At 58.1% G+C, this 21,021-nt stretch overlaps 3 protein-coding genes across 6 annotated transcripts; 1 reads left to right on the top strand and 2 right to left on the bottom strand.

Annotated features, from left to right (window-relative positions):
* Positions 1 to 160: 160 nt before the first annotated feature.
* Positions 161 to 8,138, bottom strand: SYTL4 (synaptotagmin like 4). 2 transcript variants are annotated; one of them, XM_064159183.1, is made up of 17 exons: positions 8,046 to 8,138; positions 7,064 to 7,226; positions 6,677 to 6,892; positions 6,048 to 6,157; positions 5,782 to 5,896; positions 5,517 to 5,618; positions 5,127 to 5,250; positions 4,930 to 5,020; positions 4,667 to 4,770; positions 4,498 to 4,584; positions 3,991 to 4,169; positions 3,699 to 3,801; positions 2,656 to 2,817; positions 1,803 to 1,908; positions 1,316 to 1,415; positions 554 to 762; positions 161 to 432 (listed from the first exon to the last, which is right to left on the bottom strand). In XM_064159183.1, exons 2-17 carry the CDS (start codon positions 7,171 to 7,173, stop codon positions 290 to 292), a joined length of 2,061 nt encoding a protein of 686 aa, XP_064015253.1. In that variant the 5' UTR covers positions 7,174 to 7,226; positions 8,046 to 8,138; the 3' UTR covers positions 161 to 289. The 2 variants fall into 2 exon arrangements, with proteins under 2 accessions (XP_064015253.1, XP_064015254.1); XM_064159184.1 differs by lacking the exon at positions 5,517 to 5,618.
* On the bottom strand, positions 6,751 to 13,063 carry TRMT12 (tRNA methyltransferase 12 homolog). The gene is made up of 10 exons (XM_064159190.1): positions 12,922 to 13,063; positions 12,096 to 12,197; positions 11,778 to 11,925; positions 11,510 to 11,699; positions 11,271 to 11,421; positions 11,088 to 11,197; positions 10,110 to 10,267; positions 9,524 to 9,980; positions 8,046 to 9,426; positions 6,751 to 6,892 (listed from the first exon to the last, which is right to left on the bottom strand). Exons 2-8 carry the CDS (start codon positions 12,164 to 12,166, stop codon positions 9,534 to 9,536), a joined length of 1,275 nt encoding a protein of 424 aa, XP_064015260.1. The 5' UTR covers positions 12,167 to 12,197; positions 12,922 to 13,063; the 3' UTR covers positions 6,751 to 6,892; positions 8,046 to 9,426; positions 9,524 to 9,533.
* CSTF2 (cleavage stimulation factor subunit 2) lies at positions 13,046 to 19,968 on the top strand. Of its 3 annotated transcripts, XM_064159185.1 has the most exons (15): positions 13,046 to 13,135; positions 13,303 to 13,381; positions 14,054 to 14,223; positions 14,506 to 14,642; positions 14,751 to 14,870; positions 14,973 to 15,128; positions 15,256 to 15,379; positions 15,682 to 15,744; positions 17,000 to 17,059; positions 17,650 to 17,791; positions 18,155 to 18,306; positions 18,593 to 18,855; positions 19,263 to 19,388; positions 19,524 to 19,649; positions 19,761 to 19,968. In XM_064159185.1, the coding sequence occupies exons 1-14, from the start codon at positions 13,078 to 13,080 to the stop codon at positions 19,644 to 19,646; spliced, it is 1,773 nt and encodes a 590-aa protein (XP_064015255.1). In that variant the 5' UTR covers positions 13,046 to 13,077; the 3' UTR covers positions 19,647 to 19,649; positions 19,761 to 19,968. The 3 variants fall into 3 exon arrangements, with proteins under 3 accessions (XP_064015255.1, XP_064015256.1, XP_064015257.1); XM_064159186.1 differs by lacking the exon at positions 17,000 to 17,059; XM_064159187.1 differs by lacking the exons at positions 17,000 to 17,059; positions 17,650 to 17,791; positions 18,155 to 18,306.
* The last annotated feature ends 1,053 nt before the right edge of the window (positions 19,969 to 21,021 follow it).

Below are 21,021 nucleotides of genomic sequence, written 5' to 3'. Positions count from 1 at the left end.
AAGAAGAAAATCACCCAAACACACTTCAAAGCATTTTGCCTGGGGAGAAGAAGGGAGGTTCCACAAGAACTCTGGTGCAGCCTGAAAGTTGGTGCAGTCTAAGACAAAAGGAAAATCTTGTAAATGAAGCTAGGCCAAGAAGACTTTCAGCCCAAGCCTGTTTAGAGAAGGTCATGTTTATTAACCAGAAAATAAAACCAGCCCAGAACTGGCAGCCCTGCCACAGTATGCAGTAAGCATGGCTTCTGAGTAGCAGCACCAGCCCTCAGCCAAGCACCACTGCCACAGCCTACAGCCTCAGCTTGGCCATGGTGGAGCGGAGCTGCAGTGTCCCCTCTGCCCAGGAGCCTGGGTACTGGCACATCTTCTGCCACAGGTTCAGCTCCTCGCCCGTGGAGTCCATCCAGTCCACTGCCTGTCCATTGCTCATGCCTGGGAGAAAAGTATGGATGCAGGCAGAAGTCGCTGCCAGAGCAGCCTCCTGCCTGCAGTAAGGCAGCCTCATGCAAGGCTGCTTGTCCCCAGGCTTTGATCACACCCCAGGGCTCCTCACCATTGCCCACACCAAGACGGACGCCCCCAAGGAAGTCGTTGCTGGACAGGGGCTCCCTGTCCCAGACGGTCAGCTCCAGGCAGATGTGCTGCAGGTCCTCGGGGTTGATGCCATTATAGACAAAGGTGTGGTTGTAATGAGGGTTCAGGGTCTTCTTCACCACAGGTGTCTTCCTCTTGGAGGCTTTGGTTTTGTGTGGTAGGAGGTAGCTGGGGGAAGCAGCCTCTTGAGTTAGAAGCACATGAGTGACTGCCTCCTGCCCCAGGGACTGGGGCACCTCAGTACTCCAGTACCTTCCCTGACTTGGCTCAGGAAGAAGGACCATGATAGTCTGCAAAGGCCTGGGTCCCTGCTCTGCCTCCTGAAAAGCCTCTCAGCAGACTGCAAATGGTCTAAGGAAGGGGAGAGGGCAAGGACTGGAGCCTGTTCACCCCCAGGCATCTGTCCAGTGGCTTGGTGACTTCTGGAAAGACGATTTGATGGCAACTGCAACCCTGCCCTGCACACAGCCTCCCACCATGACCTCTCAACCAGCTAAAACCCAGAAGTTTTATTACTAGGAGTGTCCTGTCTCTGGGCAGACAGTGACCTCCAGGGCACAGGGTAGCTAGCAGAGAGGAGACCCTTCCCTGCCCTAGGTCCCTGCAACAGCTCTGGAAATTGTCCTGGGATGCAGACAGAAGAGTGCAATGCCTTGGAGGTCTCTTCCAACCTGGCTGATTCTATGATTTACTTCCCTCCCCATCCAGGACCCACACTCACCCCTTAACAAAGCTGTCTGAGGTCCCTCCGGACTTGGCAGCTGTGAGATTCTTGGCTTCTTTGATCCAGACCTGGAGCTCACCACCCTCCCCCATTTTGCCTGGGAAAAAAAAAACCAAACACAGCAAGGACGAATCAGCCTTGATTTCACAATCACTTCTGGGAAAGTCTTGCTGAGCAACCCCCAGCACAGAAGCAGGTACATATTCCAAGTCAGTATCTCCTGTTGCCTCCTTCCTCACTGATCTTGCCTGCTGAGGCAAAAGTGGACAATTGCTCCACATGAGGCTTTATAGCCTCGCCCCAGAAAAGCACCGGAGCTGCTCAACCAGCCTGAGGACAGTCAGGTCCACCTGGATCCAAAGCAGCCTTGCAGATGTAACAGTGGTGACAGTAGCACCACTCAAGAAACCCAACCAGATCCATCCCACGTGACCACAAGCACATCCCACAGGCTATACAGAGATCCCAAAGTACCAACACTCACCCTTCCTGCCACTCCCAGCCCCAGGGTGCTTGGAGGATGGGATGTACTTCATGGAGACAACCAGTTCCCCTTTATACTGGGGGAGACCAGCAGCATCCGCCCCAATCTGTGAAGAGGCAAGACATTACACACTGCCAGAGGTCAAAGCAGACATGGCAATGGCATGGGCCACACACAGCACCTGCCCATGCTGCACCAAAGGGCCTGGTTTCTCCCTGAGGTGGTCTAGCCTGCACCATTACCAGGTCAGACTCAGATCAACAACTTCAGGGTCATACTCCGGTTCAATTACCTCCCTTAGGAAATTCTATTTAGAGGTTTCCACAAGCTGCTCAAGCCCCAGCTACACCAAGGGCCAAGCCCACGATGTCAGCTAATCTAGAGAATCAGACTGAAGTTCAGCAGCATCTGCTGATGCCATCAAGCTGCATGAAGGCCTTCATGGCCTGGCTCTGCAACTCGCAGCAGGATGTCCTGGCCAATTTCCCTCATTTGTTTCCCTGAACTTGGCTCCAGTTCCGCGCTGGGGCAGGCAGCTGGGAAGAGCCACGGTCTTGGAGCGATCAAGCAAGCAGAATGAAAATACCTGATAAGGGAGAGACAATTCCCATGACATCACACAGGGGACTTACTGAGGAGGAGGAGGGAAGCTAGGCTCAGGACAGAAGTTCTGCCCTCTTTAACTACAACAGTACTGCTGTCTGCTTTCAGTGTCTTCATTTCTCCAAAGATTTGATTTGGCACAAGCCTTTTGGCAGCTCTTGGGCAATGGCTCTGCATCCCTCTGCCCACTGAGGGCTATCCCAGGCACAGGGGGTTGCAGGTAGCAAGACTGGGGTGGCAGGGCCAGCACCTTGCCATGCAGGGGCAGAAACTCTTCCAGCTGGCTCTCGATGTTCCAGGCATCCAGTGGGACTTCCACCTCCCCCAGGAATGTGTTGCGGCCAAAGCGGTCATGGTGCCAGACTGAGAACTGCAGCGTCCTTGCAAGCAGCAGGGACTTGTTAATCTCGTACTAGGAAGAGACAGGAAAACCACAAGTGAGCAAGCAGGGGACAGGCTTGGCATATACCATCAAGGAGCAATGCTCCAGCAGGAATGAAGCCAGATTTGAGGAGTAATAAATGCACACAGGAGACACTTCATCCTCCTTTCCAAGCCTACTGATAGGTCAAAGTCCTGGAGTAGTGGTGCAGGAGCCCATGTGCTCCAGGAAAGTGGTCTCAGACCTCCCCATCCCATCCCACCACAAGTGAAGCTCTGCCTGCCCACTGAGCCTCAGGTGGTCAGAGTGCAGACCTCAGCAAACTCAGCTGTGAGAGCCTGGAGACCAAATCACAGATCCCATTTCCATCCTGCCTGGAGATTACGTGGCCTCTGCAACATGCAGCTGGGCTTGGGGATGGAGCCAGTCAGTCTCACCACCCATCTGTGGCCACCATAGGAATGATGAAGGACAGCGCCAAGTGCTTCTGCCCTGGGGCCCAGAACTGCCTTATCTCTGCTTCTGCAGCCATGCTGCCCTCCCCTTTCACCACTATAACCTGCCTGCAATAGCCCAGGAGCCTTCTCCATGGAAAGCAATGTCCAAGGTAAACAGAAGACCTCAGCTCTGGGAAATGCCACAGAAGCTAGTAACACAGTCTGTGACACATCTGCAGCTGTGCCTTCATGCCCTCAAGGCACCCAGAGCTTGACACTACAGCCACATCAGAGCAGCAAGCCAGCCTGGAAAGGAGTTTCTCAAGCTCTTGGGACACAGGTCCTTTGCAGAGCCCCTGCCCCAGGGTTCAGAGCCCATTCCTCCCTAGCTTGCTCCAGCAGCATCCCCAGGGGCAAGTGCCTGCCTGAAGCTGCAATAAGGAGTGGGCTGCATGCCAGCCTGCCCCTGCTGACCTTCAGCAGCTCATTGTAGAGAGGGTTGATAGTGTTGCGTTTGATGGTCGTCTTACGCTTCCCTTGCCGGGATTTGTCAGGCAGGAGGTAGGTCTTGACGTACCTGAAGGGAAGAGCACACAGTACTTCACCAAGGTTTCCCTACAGCAAACCCACTGAGACCCCTGGGCAACCCCAGACCTCCTGCCTCACCAAGATCCCCCACTTACAAATCCCATCTGTGGTGGGCACCCCACAACCCAGCTGAGCACCACCAGCAGTGCCACCAGCCATTGCCCCCCCTGGCTCTCACGGGTTGGAGCGCTTCTTGCCCTCGTCCCCGTAAGCCAGCTGGCGACACTCCTTCACGTGAATGAACAGGGTCTGTGTCTTCTGCTCGTAGCTCAGGGAGAAGGAGATTCCTCCAGTGACCGCAACATTGCCGAAGTCGCCAGCCTCGCTGTAAATGCTGACCATGCTCCCCAGCGTGCTCTGGAAGACACGGCAGGGCTGAGCTGGAGCAGCACCACCTTTGTTCGTGGCAAGGATGCTCCCCATGCCTCCTCTGCTCAGTCACTCTCACCCCTCCGTGGCTGAAGATGGCTGTCAAACGCCCCCCCTGCCATATGCAGACTCCCTGGAAGAGAGCTGGGTCTCTGCACTGCAATTCCCTTTAAGGGAAGGAAGCCTCAAAACAAAAGCTCTTGTCCATGCACCCCAGGAGCTGCCCACCGTGCCCCCATCCCATTCAACCTGTCAAGCACTGCTTTTCCCTGCCATTTCTTCCCGCAATGGACGTGGCCGTGCCGCAGGGACTCACCGAGGAGGTGCCGCTGCGCATGCTGCCCCGGGCCACCCTCTGGCGATGGATCTCCACTAGGTTATCGATGTCCTCCTCCTCCTCCTCCTGCATGGAAAGAAACAAGCCACCTGTGTGGGGAGTGTCAAGGCACAGCAAGCCAGGCTCTATGGCATGCCAAAGGTCTCACCAACTCTGTGTTGAGGCCAGGGACTGACTTGCTTCTGTCTGCCAAAGAGCTGCCTTCCCCCACAAAGTCCTCTGGGCGCAGGTCAATCACCGACTTGGTGTAGTCTGCATAAGAGGTGGTGAAGCGGGAGGCAGCAGCTGGCAGAGCCCTGCTGATTCCTCAGACAAAAGGCTGCTCCAGTATCTCCTACCCACACCAAAAGCCTGCCACAGCTCAGGGAGAAGCAGCCACCTACCCTTTGCCTTGTCAACAACACCTCTTACCTGCAGGCCTCAACACCCGCCGAGGATTCTTCTTGAATATTGTTTCGTGCTCATCCACCAAAGCACTGCTGCGGCTCCCCACAGAGGCATCCTAGGGAGGAAAGGTCCTTTCATAGGAGGCAGGGCTAGCCGCTCCATGAGGCTCCCAGCCCCATGGCCCAGCACAGGGCTGAGACTGGCAGAGCTGCAGCACACACCCGTCTATCAGAGAATGTGGCTTTGGATCGGAGAGGGAGGGTCATGCTGGAAGCAGCAGCTCCTGCTGGTGCAGCAACCTGTTTTCCATCTCTAAGAGGGGCAGCTTTCTCCAGGGAGTTCCTCCTGTGAAGGACACAGAAAGATCTGTCCCATGCTAGGAGCATGGCTATGGGAACAAGCACTCAGCCAGGAAGCACTATCTCCCCACAAGTTTCCCAGAGCCCCCCAGTGTGGGGAGCAGAGGACTTGTCTGCCCAGTGACAGGTTTCAACTCAGACAGAGGATACAGCTGCCCCCAGTTAGAGCAAGAAAAGCATACTGGAAATTAAGATCTTTGTATCCCACAAGGTCAGCCTTGCCAAGACCAACCCACCCAGGGAGCCCCTCACCTGCCCCCCACACCGCTAGGTCTGTAGCCATCCAGGCTCATGTTTTCCATGGATTCTGTGTCACTTTTGCCATCCCGAGGCTCCGAAGCATCCAGCAGCGAGCTGCAGACAGACAAAACCACAGGTATGTCCTGTTTGGCAAGGAGGCCAGTCTGAGAGAGAGCTTCTGCGCCATCAATGGTCTGAGCAGGGCAGCAGTGTCCCTCTTGTCTCTTCGGCAGGTGAAGGCTGCCACTTAGCGTGGGGAGATGGCAAGGATCCTCACCTGGGCCCAGAGCGGGGCACAAGGGGGCTGTGCTGCCGGGCTGCAGAGGAGCTTCTGACCTCACCAAGCTGGGCTTTCTGAAGGAGGGTTTGTCCCACAGTCTCTCTTTTACTGGCTGAAAGCAAAGAGGCATCAGGAGGACCTCTGATGCAAGCTTAAACCAGGAGCTGCTGCCAGCCACCTCTGTGCTGGGCAGAGGTGCACCAGGGAAAGCCAGTGCACCCCAGAGGGCCAGGCTGCAGGATACCTCACTGTGGCACCCATACCTGCTGTCCTGTGCCGCAGGGACAGCCTCACCATGTCGCTGCCCAGACGGTTGGCAAAGCGGTTGACTCTCTGGTCGTAGAACCAGTCACCTGTTGCCTTCTTCAACTCACTGCAGGGTAGGGAGGCAGCAAGGGGCAATCAGGGACAGCGCAGGACTGCTCCCTGCATTCCCCCCCCCCCTCACTTAGTGATTGCCACCAGCCAAGGAGAGCTCAGTGAACACATTGGTGGCAGAGCAGAGATGATGCACTGGGCAGAAAACAGACAATTACATCCCTAGCAAACACAGGAGCAAGATGAGTTCTGTAGGACAGAAAAAGCCAAAAGGGAGGAAACATGGAGTACTTGAAACACAGGCAGCACAAGGGGCACAGAGAGATCTCGGAGTCAAATAAGGGGGAAAAAGAGCAGAGTGGGCATGAAGAAAGCCCCATAACTGGGGCACGATCCAGTTCTTCATCACCCAACCATTGCTGCCCACCCTGGGAAGTGACAGCAGAGACAACTAGAGAAGTCCAGATGGGCTAGGAAAGGGTAGCTATGAGGCATCAAGCTGAGGTTACTGGGAAATGGCATGGGCCAGGAGGAATATGCAGAAGATCCCTTCCATTTGTCTAAGGGCACTTACGCCTCCTTGGTGCAGACTTTGCAGCGCCAGGAGCTGTTGGGGCTGTAAGAACGACAGTCCCGGCACACCAAGTGGTTGCAGCCCCGGCAGGTGTTGGCTTTGGGGCTGATGCGGCTCAGACTCTGCTGGCAGCGGGCGCAGGTCCGCTCGCTGTAGCGCTGGCTGCCCCTCTTGGCTCCCTTGCGCCGAATCTCCAGCAGCTCGTTCTTCAGGCGCCTGCTCAGGAAACAGCATTGGGAGCCGTCAGAGCCACAGCCGGACCCTGGGGGCAGAGACGCCGGGATAGAGCTGCCATCCCAGTGCCATCGCTCACACCCTCGCCCCTCCAGCCGCCTTCAGAGCAAAGCGAAGAGGCCAGCACTCTGCCTTGCCCAACCACCTCCTCACCTGATCCTCCTCTCCTCTGCCTTGCGAAGCTCCTCATCACGCTGCAGGACTTGCAGGATCAAATCCCTCTCTGCCTCCGACAGGAAGGACAGATCCACGGCCTCCGACATGGCTCCACTCGGAATCGCCCACCCTCACCAGAAGGAAGCTGGCCGTACCCGTGCTAGGAGCAACCAGCACAGCCACATAAGGGCTGGCAGCCCCCCTCAGCCGGGTATCCCGTGCCTGTATTGTCCCTGGCTCTCTGCCCGCGGCGTGAAGCCCAGGCGGCACACAGCATCAAGTGATTTTCAGTCACCAGCCCGGGGCACGAGTGGCCGCCACCCCCAGCCCAGATCACCGCACCCAAAACACCGTCTCGCAGCCGGTCCGGCACGCCCCGCCAGCCCACGGCCCTGCCCAGGGCACGGCGCTGCCGCCGGCTAGCAGCCGGCCGCCTGCCAGCTCCGGTGACCTCAGCCAGCTCCGTGGGACCGCGCCTGACGCCCAGCACCGCTGAGCACCCTCGGGGAGCAAGAAGCTGCCCCATGCTTCTGCCTTCACAAATGCACCCCGGTCTCGGAAAGTTGCTCGTGTGTGTCTCCCCCTGCTTCCCGCAGCGCTGGACACGCAGCGGCAGCACCAAGATCTGTCCCGGAGGCGTACACGGCTGGACAGCGTGAGGTCGCGGCAGCCCCAGCCCCGACGGAGCCGAGCCGCACTCCCGAAGCACCGTCTCAGGAGTCCGCAGCCTGCCCGCCGCCCTGACAACCCCTTGCTTACGGCCGGGCGCCGGCGAGACCGAGGACGGATGGCAGCTGGAAGTGGCCGTTGGCGACCCCGGCAGGAGGGATCCTTCTGACCCCGCAGCCGCACCGCGCCCCAGTGCCGTGACGGGGCCGGTCTCCCAGCTCCTTTCTGACGGGAGTGGTGTCCGTGGCGTCCGGAGCAAGGACACGCCGGCAGCCCCCAAAACACCTCCGCCGGCATCAGAGGGACTCACCTTGGGCGGCCGTCGGCCCTCCCAGTACCTGCCGCGGCTCCGGCCGGCACCTCCCGGCAGCAGCAGAGTGGGGGTGGGGGACGGGATGGACGGGTCGGGACGGTGCCGCCTCCTTAAAGGGCCCGCAGCCGGCACGCCAGTGGCACCGACGGGGAGGGAGGCGATTCCCGGTCTGTTCGGTCCCCGCGCTGCAGCGGACAGCGGCCCCTTCCTCGGGCACAGCCCTGCCCGAAGCTCCCGGTCTGCCGGGGACAGTCAGCCCTGACGGCTGCTCTCTCAACGGCGCGGCCAGGCAGTGCCCGGACTGCGTTCCCGCTCCCCACAGACCTAGCCGGGTAAGAAGCTCCTCCCAAAGCACACACGGGCGGCAGCTCAAAGGCTGCACCCCCGCGCTGCTGGGTGCCCTCCTAGGGTGCCCCTCACGGCAGCAGGCGAGGGACCAGGCCTCAGGCAGCACGGCCACACTGTGCCCGCAGCAGAAGACGGCCCCACTTGCAAGGCTCCAGCCACTGCCTTTGTCCGTCACGGACAGAGATACGGTCCCGGCGGGGCAGCCGCAGAGGCAACGGGAAACCGGGAACACACAGAGCAGGATAAGGATAAGACGTGGGGCTCACAGGTGTGGGGAGGAGAGATGGGAGGTGGCAGGAGGTGTGGGGCTCACAGCTGTGGGGAAGCAACTACTTGCCATGCAGGATGGCGAAGCCACATGGGATGTCAGCTTGGAACAGCCCCAAAGCAAACACGAGGGTGCAGCTCTGCCCACACTTTTGGCTGCGCCCCAGGTTTCGCCCCAGGTTTCACCCCAGGACAGGGCAGAGCCAGAGGTTCCCAGGGGAGAAGACTAGATACCTGTACAGGGACAACCCACGGGGATTTGGGGCACCAAAGGGCCAACTGGCAGCTCTCTCCTGGGCAGGGCTTTCTCTGCAACAGGGGTACATGCATGGTGCTCAGGCAATGGGAATTTGGGCTCAACAGGCAGAACTGAAAGCAGAGGACCCAGGCAAAGGCTTTGTTCCTCGAGATGCTCCATGCACCACCCTGGGACCTGGCACCCCCAGGCCAGACTCCGACACTTGCACCAGTGGTTGTATTTTAACTGGAGAAGTTCAACAGATGTTTCCAGCAAAATAATAAAAGCACATAGCCTGTTCCTGACTGGCTGAAAGGAAGCCTGGCAGGAATCTGAGGTTTATTCAGTCCTATGGCTCTCTCCTGTGTGAAAATAGGGCTAAAACTGCCACCATGTGCTCAGGATCTGGGCAGTGACAGACAGTGCTGGCAGAAGTACTCGGGATGCTTTCAGCCACAGTTCTCCTTGTTCTCAGTCAGGGTATGGCTCCTGGAGGGATTTCCAACTGCTGGGCACTGCTGCCACCTGGGAACAAAAGGATGCAAAGTGCATCCAGGCTGGCCGCAGGCAACAATAGCCTCTCCTGCCACTGATGCTCGGATACCTGGAGCCATGTTCAAACCTGTGGTCAGCTAGGTGGATGGCACTGGCCGGCACTCAAGGTCCAGCACAAGGTGATGGACGTGGGGCGCATAGGACTTCACTGGCTCAATGTGCAGAATCCTGGTGCACCACAGCTGTCCATGCAGCTCTACCAGCAGCTTCTGGATCTGTGCTGCTGTGGCTTCAGCCCACCTCTGCCACTTAGGTCTGATCCTGGCTCCCAGTGTCTCCTTCCCACCATCCTCCATTGGGTCTTGTGCCTCTCCATCAGAGTCTGCTGCCTCTGGAGACCTGTGCTCAGCCAGCAGGACTGGGGTCTGTGGTGGGGCTGGCACAGGATGACTCTCCACATTGTGGTGTATATGGAGAACCCCACCCGTGCTCTTCTTCAGGACACGGCAGGCCACTGGCCAGCCTTCCTCTGAGCTGGGAATCAGCCCTAGGTTCACGCGGTCTGCTATGTCCTGCAGCTCCAACTGGAAAGAGAGGGAAGATGAGGTGGACTTGATGATCTGTGAGGTCTCTTCCAACCCTGATGATACTGTGATACTGTGTGTGGATGCAATGTGGGGAGAGGGGGTCTGTGGCTGGGTGGCACTGCACACCTGTCGGCTGTCCCCGTGGTAGACACGGCAGCGGTCCTGCACACCATTCAGAGCCAAGTTCCTCCGCAGGGCCTCCACGGCGTGACCATTCCACTCACAGGCATGGACAAAGGCAGCCTCTGCATGAACCAGGTACGGCAGCGTGAAATAGCCAATGCCTAGGGACAGGAGGTGGCAGTGGCTGAGGGCAGGGTTTGGGCATCACTAGAGATTCGTGTGCCTAGCCCATGGCAGGGCAGGATGCAGACTGCCACTCTGGCTCTCTTAATCTGCTTTGCTCGAGGTTGAAACAAGCCCAGATGCTGGGAAAATTGGAATTCATCCCTCCTTCCTCTGCAAAAGCAGAATATGTTTTGACAAATGCTTAGAGGAGCTTATTTTGCTGTCAGTCCTTGGCTATTAGCTGGAGATCTGCCTCAGGCTCAAAACCTGCTTCCACTCTATGCAGAAAAGCCCAGACTACCATTTATTTCAATGGACCCAGAGCAATTTTGCAAGTGCCACAGCCTTTCTGTGTGGCACAGACTGGAAGCACTAACTTGCCTAAGCACAAACCAGCAGCCTCCTTGACATGCAAATGCCTGATTTGATCTTCCCAGTCATTTGACAGCACAGGAAGCTTCACTCAGCACCCACTTGTCATGAAAGCACATAAGTACAAGCTCAGGACATCTCTGGGAGCTTTTAGAAATGGTATCAAGGGCAAATCTTTGCCCTGGACCCAAGTGGTTCCCATGACAAGCACCAGATACAGAACAGCGCTTTGCAGAGCCCGAGTGCAAGGTCATCTCAAGTGTCCAAAGGGGCATAGGAGGGACAGTAGTGCCAGGTTAGCTGAAGGCTCACAGATGGGGTAGGAGCTCTAAGCTTGGGTATTTTTCCATCCAGGCTGGAAATGATGTTTGACATCCACCTGGATTCAGGAATCACTGCTCCCCGACTTCCCACCCTGCCAAACCCCTGCACCATCCTTGTTACCTGCATAGAGATCTACCAGGACCTCCCCAGAGCAAGGCAGTGAGGCCACCCTCAACTTCTCTGTGATGTTGCCCGCTGAGAACATGCACTTGGTCACGTCAAACATATACCTAGGAAACATCACCAGTCAGGACTAGTTTCTTGCCTGCACCGGCTACATCCTGCAGTGTAGCTCCTGCCTACCTGATCCCATTGTCCATGTGCTCCACCCAACCGTCCTGGCCCAGCAGCAGGGTGACACTGGGGGACCGCATCCCATCTGGCAATACTCGTCCTTGCCTGGCCAGCCGCTGGGCACCCAAAGCCGAGGCAACTGTCTCCCATAGAGCCGGACCTGCAGCACACCCATCCCGAGAGCTTTGGAAAAGGCCAGGGCAGCTCCACAGGCAAGATCTGTGCAGGCAGACCCAGCTTCCTCTTACCCAGGTTTTCCCACAGTGCAGCCCTGAAGCTGTCCTCACTCAACAAGACTAGGTCTCCGTGCCGCTGCCAGGCATGGGGCACATCACGCTCCAGCTCCTCTGACCAGTTCTCACCCAGCAGCCGGCGCAGCTCATTCCGCAGCTTCTGGGCAGGCGTCTGCCGGCGGGCTGCCCTGGAAGGGACAGGCTGCTGTGGGAGGGATGTGACACATGGGGCTGAGACCCTGCTGCCCCACAGTTGGGCTCAGGGCAAGGAGTCTCTCTGAACCTGGATCTGGACCAGGTCACAGGGCATCTCTCGGGGCAGCCACAGCTGGGAGAGCTTCTCCTCCAGTACAGGCAGGGCCACGCGTCCACCCTGCACCTTCTGTAGCCGGTAACGCCCATCCAGGAGCTGCTCCCCTTCCAATTTCTCCCTATAAGGCCAAGGCATGGTCAGTTCTCCCCAGCCCTGCAGCCATCTCATTGCGGAGAAGAGAGCCCTCCCTCGGGTGCAGGACCACCCTTCTGAGCTCTCCTACTGGCCAGCCCTGCCTGCACTGTGCAAGAGCAGCCACAGGGCTCCCATTCTCTCTTGCAGGCTCACCTGAGGCGCTGGGCGAACTGTGGCTCCGTGGCCAGAGCAGGGACGGAGATGGGCACATCCCTGGCCTCCATCCTGCCAAGTCTCAGGATGAAGGAACATCACCTGTCAGGGACACAGCTGTTTACCAGGCAGGCACGAAGCGTCAGGCTCTCAAGGGAGCGAAGGGAAGGGTCGGTGGGGGTCCCTGGCGCCACCATGCTGGGGACATCGGAGCCGCAGCTACAGCCCAGGGCAGGGGGCTGGTGCCCTGGAGGTGTTGTGAGGTGTTTGGGGATAGGGTGATGGGGGGGGGGGGGTGGGGTACCCTAGGGGCACGAGAGGATGTAGTGCCCAGTGGGATCTGGGCACTAGGGTATCTGGGGGTGGGGCCCCGGGGGATGAGGTTCTCTGAGGTGGGGTTGGGGTGCGACACTGAATGGAGCGTATGGCAGTGGGGTGCTCCAGGAGATGGTGTGCCCGGGGTGTGGGGATACCCGAGCGGCGGGGTCACCAGCGGGCCAGGTTCTCTAGAGCTGGGGTACTCTAGGGGTGGGGTGTCCCAGGGAATAGGGTGCCCGTGTGGATTAGGAGGATGGGACCCTCGGCAGTGAGGTGAGTGTGCAGTAAGGGCTGGCATGCCCAAGGATAGGGCGCTTCAGGGAATGGGCTGCCCTAGGAGCGAGGCACGCGGGGAACTACGCCTCAGGGCCGGCGCCCAGGACAGCATGCCTAAGAGCGCGGGCCTGCCCCGGCAGCCAGCACCCCACAGCTGTCCCGAGGAGTCCCCAAAGACCCAGCACCCCCGGCCAGGTGTGCCGGCCGCCCAAGCCCCACTCCCGGTTCCTACCGAGCGCAGCGCACAGCGGCAGCAGCGGCGAGGCTCTGTGTTTCCCGGCGGAGCGCTTTCTGCGCCGCGCTGCCGGCCCGTTGGTTGCGGCGTGGCGGAAGCGGGGGGGACGGCGTGGGGCAGGGGCCGGAAGCGGCGGGAGGCCCGGGCGGCGGGATGGCGGGGCTGTCGGTGCGGGACCCCGCTGTGGATCGCTCCTTGCGCTCCGTCTTCGGTGAGCGCCGAGGGGCGGGGAGGAGGCGAGGGTGGGCAGGCAGGAAGGGGGGCGAGCGGGCGGGTAGGGGGTGCGGACGGACCAACCGAGCCGTCGCCGCTCGAGGCTGGTACCTGTGCAGCGCTCGGCCTCTGCGCTGACCGGCGGCCGCCGTCTCTCGTCCACAGTGGGGAACATTCCGTATGAAGCCACAGAGGAGCAGCTGAAGGACATTTTCTCAGAGGTTGGGCCTGTGGTCAGCTTTAGGTGAGAACGGCCGCCGGCCTCTCCGGTTCCCGCGGGCGGAGGCACTCTGCGGGCTTTGAGGGGGCTGTTAGGCTGTAGCAGCTGTGCTCGGGGTGCTGAGGTCCTGTGTTGAGGGCGCCTGAACATGTGGAGCAGAATGGCCTGGGCACAACAGCGTGAACACGGGCACACTGTTGCAGGTTGGAGGGAGCTGCCCTGCTGTGGCATGGAGCTGGAGCACCTAAGTTCTCAGGTCCTGATCAGGCTCCGTGCAGAGAGGTGGGAGTGCAGAACAGGAGCATCCTTGGGGCACTGCAGAAGTTATATTCCTGACTTGGCACCAGGCTTTGGAGAACTCTCAAATAAGGGCTTAGGAGCTGCAGGAGCAGCCAGCCCAGTCCTGTGTGCCCAGGAGCTGCTTTCATGGGGTCACAGAAAGGACAGTGCACTGATGGCCTTCCTGAGCATTGAAGTTTTGGGAACACTGATTGATCTGGATCCAGAAGGGGGTTTGTCTCTGGCTTAGTGCTAAGTGTTGTACACCTTTACCCTGGTGCTTTCATGCTGCTCCCCAGCACTCCTGTGTCATATACCCTAGTAGTACTCTCCTAAGTGATGGGAAGCTGTAGGCACTGTGCACTGCTCAATGCCTGCACTGCTATCAGTGTTGGTGATCCTCTGCTCATTCTGCAGGCTGGTGTATGACAGAGAGACAGGAAAACCAAAGGGCTATGGCTTCTGTGAGTACCAAGACCAGGAGACGGCCCTCAGTGCCATGCGGAACCTGAACGGGCGGGAGTTCAGTGGAAGAGCCCTGCGTGTTGACAATGCAGCCAGTGAGAAGAACAAGGAGGAACTGAAGAGTGAGTGAATGTTTGGGATAAAGACCACACTGATGTTGTGCTGGATGAGGCCTTTTCAGTGTTAAAAGCTCTGTGCCTTGTGCGAGGCTGGTGAGGTGCAGACCTTGTGGAGCTCCAAGTGGTGTACGCAGTAGTTCTGCAGAGGGATGCGTGGGCTCAGCTCTGTTTTCATCTCGCAGATGATGCCCCTGTTTCCACCTACTTTTGGTGTGGTGCTCCTTTTGGTGGGCCCTTTAGAAATGTCTGGTTCATGCTGCTGTATGAGGTCACAAACTTTTTCAGGTTTGGGTACAGGTGCACCCATCATAGAGTCACCCTATGGGGACCCGGTTAATCCTGAAGATGCCCCTGAGTCCATCAGCCGAGCAGTAGCCAGCCTGCCACCTGAGCAGATGTTTGAGCTGATGAAGCAGATGAAGGTGAGTGGAGAGCTGCAGTCTTGATATGACTACGGCTTTTACCACTGTTGCCTGCACCCTCTGCCCCTATTGTGCCTTTTAAGAGCTCTGATCTGTTTGTCCCCCCAGTTGTGTGTCCAGAACAGCCCCCAGGAAGCCAGGAACATGCTGCTCCAGAACCCTCAGCTGGCTTATGCCCTGCTGCAGGCCCAGGTGGTCATGAGGATTGTTGACCCAGAGATTGCACTGGTTTGTTCTTTGCTGCCTCATCCAGGGTGGGTGGGATATTGGTGGTAGTCTGTTGTGGAGAGCGGATGGAAGAGGACTCCTTTCTTTTTCTTATGTCTCTAGAAAATCCTGCATCGTCAGACCAGTGTTCCTCCTCTGATCCCAGGCAACCAGCAGGCAGTGCCAGGGCCAGGGCCTGGGCCAGGACCGGGGCCTGGGCCAGGGCCGAATGCCCAGCTGAACCCACAGAATACACCCTCATCCCAGCCACAGCCCATAGTAAGAGCCTTGCAATGCGTGTGCTGTGCTGGGGGTGGATGGGCATTGCTGGTACCAGCTTTCCCAGCTGAGGTGCCCATGTCCAGGTGACAGGGCTCCCCTGAGGTCTGATTTCTCTCCTGGGCAGGGTGGGATGCACGTGAATGGTGCTCCTCCTCTGATGCAGCCACCCATGCAGGGAGGAGTGCCGGCCCCAGGACAGATGGCAGCCCCTGTTCAGGGCCCAGGCCCCGGCCCCATGGCTCCAGGAGGTGAGTGCATGGGGTATGGCTGAATGGTGTCCTGGGCACACAGGTCCTGCAGACAGCCCTCCTTTACTTTCCCCCTAACCAGAGTGCTTGGCCCTGTGAGAGCACGCAGAGGTGCATACCATGTGCTGTGGTTGTGGCTGCTGCCAGTGGCAGTTCATAAAGTTGGCTTGTCTCTGTGGAGGACCATCAAGAAAATAAGCCTGGATGTTCTCTGAGGAGGGGAAGTGTTGAGAGCCAAAGGAACTGGTTGGTTATTCAGGTATGGCTGAGGAGGGACCTGATCTTTTGCTGTTACCTCTCAGGTGGGATGCAGCCGCAGGTTGGGATGCCAGGCGGAGGTCCTGTCCCTTTGGAGCGTGGACAAGGTAAAAGAGCTGTTGGTTAGTACTGTTTGTTACTGAGACTTGCTCCAGAGGGGACCCTGGCTACTGGTGCTGAGCAGTGCTGTGCCAAGACCCCCTGCATCCTTGCCTGCCCTGAGGCAGCTCCTGCAGCACTGGGCTGTGCCCAGGTTCTTTCACTTAGGCACAAAGCTGTTTTAGCAGCTCGCTGGCCTCCAGGGTCCCAGCCCATGCACCCATTTGCTCCCAGCTTGTTCTGCCCAGTGTTGTGCCTTGAAAACCAGGAGATCTGCCCCGTCTCTGCAGAGCCCCAGTGAGCAGGAGTGCCTGTGTTTTCCTTGCTCTCTGTGAGACTGTGCCTGGCCCTGCACTTGTGCGGGCAGGCAGAGCTTGCTCTTCTCTGGTCCTTGTGCTCCCTTGCTGCTTGGGTGTGCTGGGAAGCAGCCTGTGCTGCCGCCGCTCCTGCTTGCGTCTCCCAGTGCTCCCCGCACCGTGCCCAGCAGAGGGAGCTGCGCCCTCGCTTCTGCTTGCGGCGGCGAGTGCGGAGCTTGGCAGGGATTTCCCGAGCAGGCCGGCTTGGCTTTCCCTCCGCAGGCACGGTCTGTGCGGCCCAGCCCCGGAGTCCGCTTCCTTACACTTCATAGGCTGTGTGACCGCTCGGTCCAGCCACGTGCTGGTGTTGGCACAGACAAGGCCTTCCCGTTCTCCCGGTCACAAGGCACGCAGGCGATTGACACCTCTATAGCCTTGACTTCAGGAACATGGCAAACCTGTTCTGAGATCCTCTGGTCTTAGGTACTTAGGTGCAGCTGACTCTCATTTTCTTCGGGGTGGACACCATCTTCCTGAGAGCAGCCCAGTAGCTCTTGGCTCCTAGAAGGTTTTGAAGAGCAGACAGAAAGCTGGCACTGGGGAGTGCCATGGGAAACAGTGGGCAGGAGTAAAAGCAGAAGATGGCTGGCTGTGTGTTGTGGGGTGCAGTGTGGCCCCACAGAATGCTGTTTGTCTTGGCAGGATGTTCTGCCCTTCACATTAATGCAGAAAGTGAGGGAAAGGCTGTGCTGAGCTGGCTGTCACACCCATGGTGACAGATGTGGTGTTAGTGGAAGCAGTTGATAAAGCCAGACCTGCAGCATGCAGGTGTTCTCTGTAGGCTTTCCAGTGCAGCTGAGGGAGCAGAGATGGTCCTGCAGGCAGTACTGTCCTCAAGGCTGAGTGCACGTGTGCATACACTATTTACGTGTCTGCTCTTCTCCCTCTTTTCCTGCTGCTCGCCCAGGGAACCTGCAGCTCTCGCCCGTGGGACCTGCCAGGCCTGCGTCTATCGAACGCGTTCAAGGTATCCCAACACCTGCCAGCTCCCTCCTGCCCTGGAGCAACTTGTGGAATGTGCAGAGAGCAGCTTTCACCCTGCTGTGCTCAGGGCTGGGGGCTAGTCTGTCACTGTGTAGCCTATTAGGGTAGCAAAGAGGCAAGATTTTCTGCAGGGCTGGAGGAGAGAACAGACAAGTACTGTGCACAGAGGGCCACCAGTGGAAAAGGAGAGCCCTCCTAGAGAGGGCCTTTGCTTAAATCCAACCCACTTTCACACCTTGCTACTAGGATCCTTCCAGGTCTTGCTTTGCATCTAGCCCCACACCGGGCCGTTGATACTTGCACTTGTAGATATTGCCATAGGGGCACCCACACTTGGTTTGGTCATCTGGTGCTATGAAGGGGCTGAGGTAGACCCAGAGAAGGAAAGAGAGGAATAAAAACAGCAGCCCAGAAATGGGCTTTGGTGCACTTGGCCTTGTGTGAAAGTCTATCCCTGCAGCAGTCAGCATGGTGAGGCTGCCCCATGCCCCAGCCCCGAGAGTGCTGGAGGACAGGCTTAGCACAGCACTGATCATGCAGATGCTCATGAGCTGTTGTGTGTCTCCCTGGCAGTGCCCATGCCAGACCCGAGGGCCCCTATGCAGCGTGGACCTCTACCTGCTAGTGGCCCACCACCCCGAGGCCTTTTGGGAGATGCCCCGAATGACCCTCGCGGAGGGACCCTGCTCTCAGTCACTGGAGAAGTGGAGCCCAGGTGAGGGGAGAGGGAGAGAGAGAAGCTCTTGGCACTGTTCCTTGCCCAAGGGTAACGTCTCACTGAGGACAGGGATGGCACCAGCCTTCGGGGAGTCACTGCTGCCTGGTCAGAGGCATGTGTGCTGCCAACAGTGGGGACAGGCCTGTTTCCCCGGGGATGGGGCATCCCCAGGGGAGTGGCAGCAGCCTTGTGGCATGGGGCTAAGAGCACCCATCTCTGTGCCAGCCTCACCCGCCTCCCCTGTGTCCGGCTTTGGGGACACTCCTAGCACTCTGCCCAGACCGTGCCAAGCCAGCGTCTGATTCACACTCTCGCTTTTTCTCCTCCTCCTGCTTTGCTCTCCTCGTCTCTCTGCTTCAGAGGTTACCTTGGGCCACCCCACCAGGGAGCCCCTATGCACCATATGCCTGGTCATGACAGCCGTGGCCCCCCCCACGAGATGAGGGGGGGACCCATGGGAGAACCCCGACCACTGATGGGAGAGCCACGGGGGCCCTTGATGGATGCTCGAGGTGAGAGAGGGGGCATGAAGGGTGGCTTAAAGCATACAGACAAGGAGTCAGAGTGGAGCCCACTGCCCTGAGGCAAGGCATGGGACAGGGAGGTTGGGCAGTGAAATGACTGACTCGCAGGGCAGGGAGGGGCAGCAGCAGGGCAAAGAACTCTCCAGGCATGTCTCCTCTGCCCCCAACCCTGCAGCTTCCAGGCACTTGCTAGCCCCCGCAGACAAAGGAGGTAGCAGGCTCGCACCCTGTGGTGCTGCTCCCCTAACAGCTCTGCCTTGTCTTTCCTCTGCAGTTGGAAGAGATCCCCGAGGGCTGGAGCCTCGGGTGATGGAGCCCCGGGTGATGGAGGCACGAGCCCTGGAGGCACGAGGCCTGGAGCCACGGGTCTTGGAGACAAGAGTGCTGGAAGCCAGGGCCATGGAAGCCAGGGTGATGGAGCCCCGGGGCCTGGAGCCTCGAGGGCCTGGTCCCAACCCACGTGGCCCCATGCCTGGTGGAATACAAGGTCCTGGGCCACTTAACATGGGAGCCAGTGGCCCACAGGGGCCCCGCCAGGTACCCACAACACTCCTGCTCAGATGATTTAGCGCACCAGTGGTGTCTTGTAGATTTGGGCTGGGTGGAAGATGTGATTGTGTCCTGCGGAGCATCACCTCTGGGAGGAGCAAAGTCTGAGGCAGTGGTTCTCTGAGGGTACTGAGGACATTTGTGCCATCTCCCCAGGCACTGCCCACCTGCTGGGAACAGGATGAGGTTCAGGCTTCTCTCCATCTCTTCTTGATGCACAGGAAGAAGTGCAGGATTTGAGCAAGAGGAGGGCACATAAAACATACAGCAGCCTGTCTCACTTCATGCTTGAGCACCTTCAGACTGACTGAGGGCATCCATCTGATGGTGTTCTTGTATTTGTATGGCTGAGTCCAGAGGTCTCTTGGTCCTCACCTCCTCTTTTGTGTCTACAGGTTCCTAACATGGCAGGGGCAGGCATGCAGGGAGGAGGCATTCCTGGGGCAGGGGTCCAAGGAGCTGGTCAGCCTGGAGGCTTTAGCCCTGGACAGAGCCAGGTCACCCCACAGGATCACGAGAAGGTGAGAGCACAAAAGGGTGAGACAGTGGGAGCAGCACTTCCATGAGACTTCCAGTATTGAGGAAAGCCCCTTTCTGGCTCTGGTAACCTGTGGCTGCTCTGGCAGAGCACACCTGATTCTCCCCTCTTCCCACAGGCAGCCCTGATCATGCAGGTTCTGCAGCTGACAGCAGACCAGATTGCCATGCTGCCTCCGGAGCAACGGCAGAGCATCCTTATTCTAAAGGAGCAGATCCAGAAGTCCACAGGGGCTCCCTGACAGGTGACTTTCTTAACCCAGCCTCGACCCTGAGCCTGCTGCCGGGCAGTGAGTCAGGGAGCTGCTCAGGGTGAGGCTCTCTCCTGCTCACTCTTCTCCCCTTCCTTCCTGCAGGCCTGGCAGGCATGTGGTGGAGATACCACGCACCAGAATAGAGGTGATGCTTCATGGCAGCTGCTTGCCTTGGCTGTCTGAGCTGATACTGTGTTTCGAGTGAGGTGTCTCCTTCCCTGCTAACACTTTTTCCCTCCAGTTCACCCTTTTTTTTCTGTGTGTATATTTTACAATGTTTGAAATAAAGTGGGAGGAGGGTTTGAGTAAAGCCAAGTCTCTGGCTGCCTTGTTTGGCCTCTCCTGGAGGCCAAAGTGGGGCTCCTTGGGAACAGCCTGGCCTGGCTCCAGGCTAGTCCAAACCACTCCCTTTTTCTCCCCAGCACCAGGGCAAGAGGTACCCGTGGGGCTTTGCTGTGCTGTTTGCAGCTGTTCTCAGGACTGTAGGTGACGGGCGGGACCGGGAGCTCGGCTTTCTGTGCCTCCTGACCAGCTGGGAAGGGCTCTGTATCCAATTGCTGTATCGCTTTCCACTCCGACCTGCTCGGGCAGGCTGGGTTTCCCCTCTTCTCTCAATGTGCTCGAGTGGAATTTGTTGCCTTTGCTTGAGCTGCATTTGAAGTTGGCCTGATGATTAGGGGACTAGAACATTGCTCTTATAAGGAGAGACTGAGAGAATTGGGTCAGAGCTTATTCGGGGTTGGAAGGGACCTCCACAGATCATTGAGTTCAACCCCCCCTGCCACAGCAGCACCATAGAATCTAGAGCAGGTCACACAGAAACATCCAGACAGGGCTGGAAAGTCTTCAGACAAGGAGACTCCGCAACCTCTTTGGGCAGCCTGTTTCGGTGCTCTGTGATCATTACAGTAAAGAAGTTCTTCCTCATGTTGAGGTGGAACCTCCTGTGCTGTAGTTTATACCCATTGCCCCTTGTCCTACCACAGGGTGCAACTGAGAAGAGTTTGTCCCCTCCCTCTTGAGCCCCAGCCCTCAGATATTTATAGATAGTCTTCTCTGCACCAGACCAAAAAGCCCCAGGTCCCTTTGACTCTCCTCATAGGGCAGTGCTCCAGCCCCTTAATCATCTTCATAGTCTGCTCTTAGACTCTCTCCAGTAGATCCCTGCCCCTCCTGAACTGGAGATCTCAGAACCAAATGTAGTATTTCAGATGAGGTCTCACCAGGGCAGAGTAGAGGGTGAGGAGAGCCTCCTTTGATCTGCCTTCTAGTCTGAAACATAAGACCGAGGGGGAAATCTCAGAAATGCTTATAAATATTTAAAGGGTGGGTGTCAGGAGGACAGTGGTGCCCAGTGACAGGA

The sequence above is a fragment of the Pogoniulus pusillus genome, chromosome 19 (genome assembly GCF_015220805.1).
Source record: "Pogoniulus pusillus isolate bPogPus1 chromosome 19, bPogPus1.pri, whole genome shotgun sequence".
Taxonomy (NCBI): domain Eukaryota; kingdom Metazoa; phylum Chordata; class Aves; order Piciformes; family Lybiidae; genus Pogoniulus; species Pogoniulus pusillus.
Note: the sequence above shows the minus strand (reverse complement) of the source record. Positions and strands in the feature narration are given on the sequence as shown.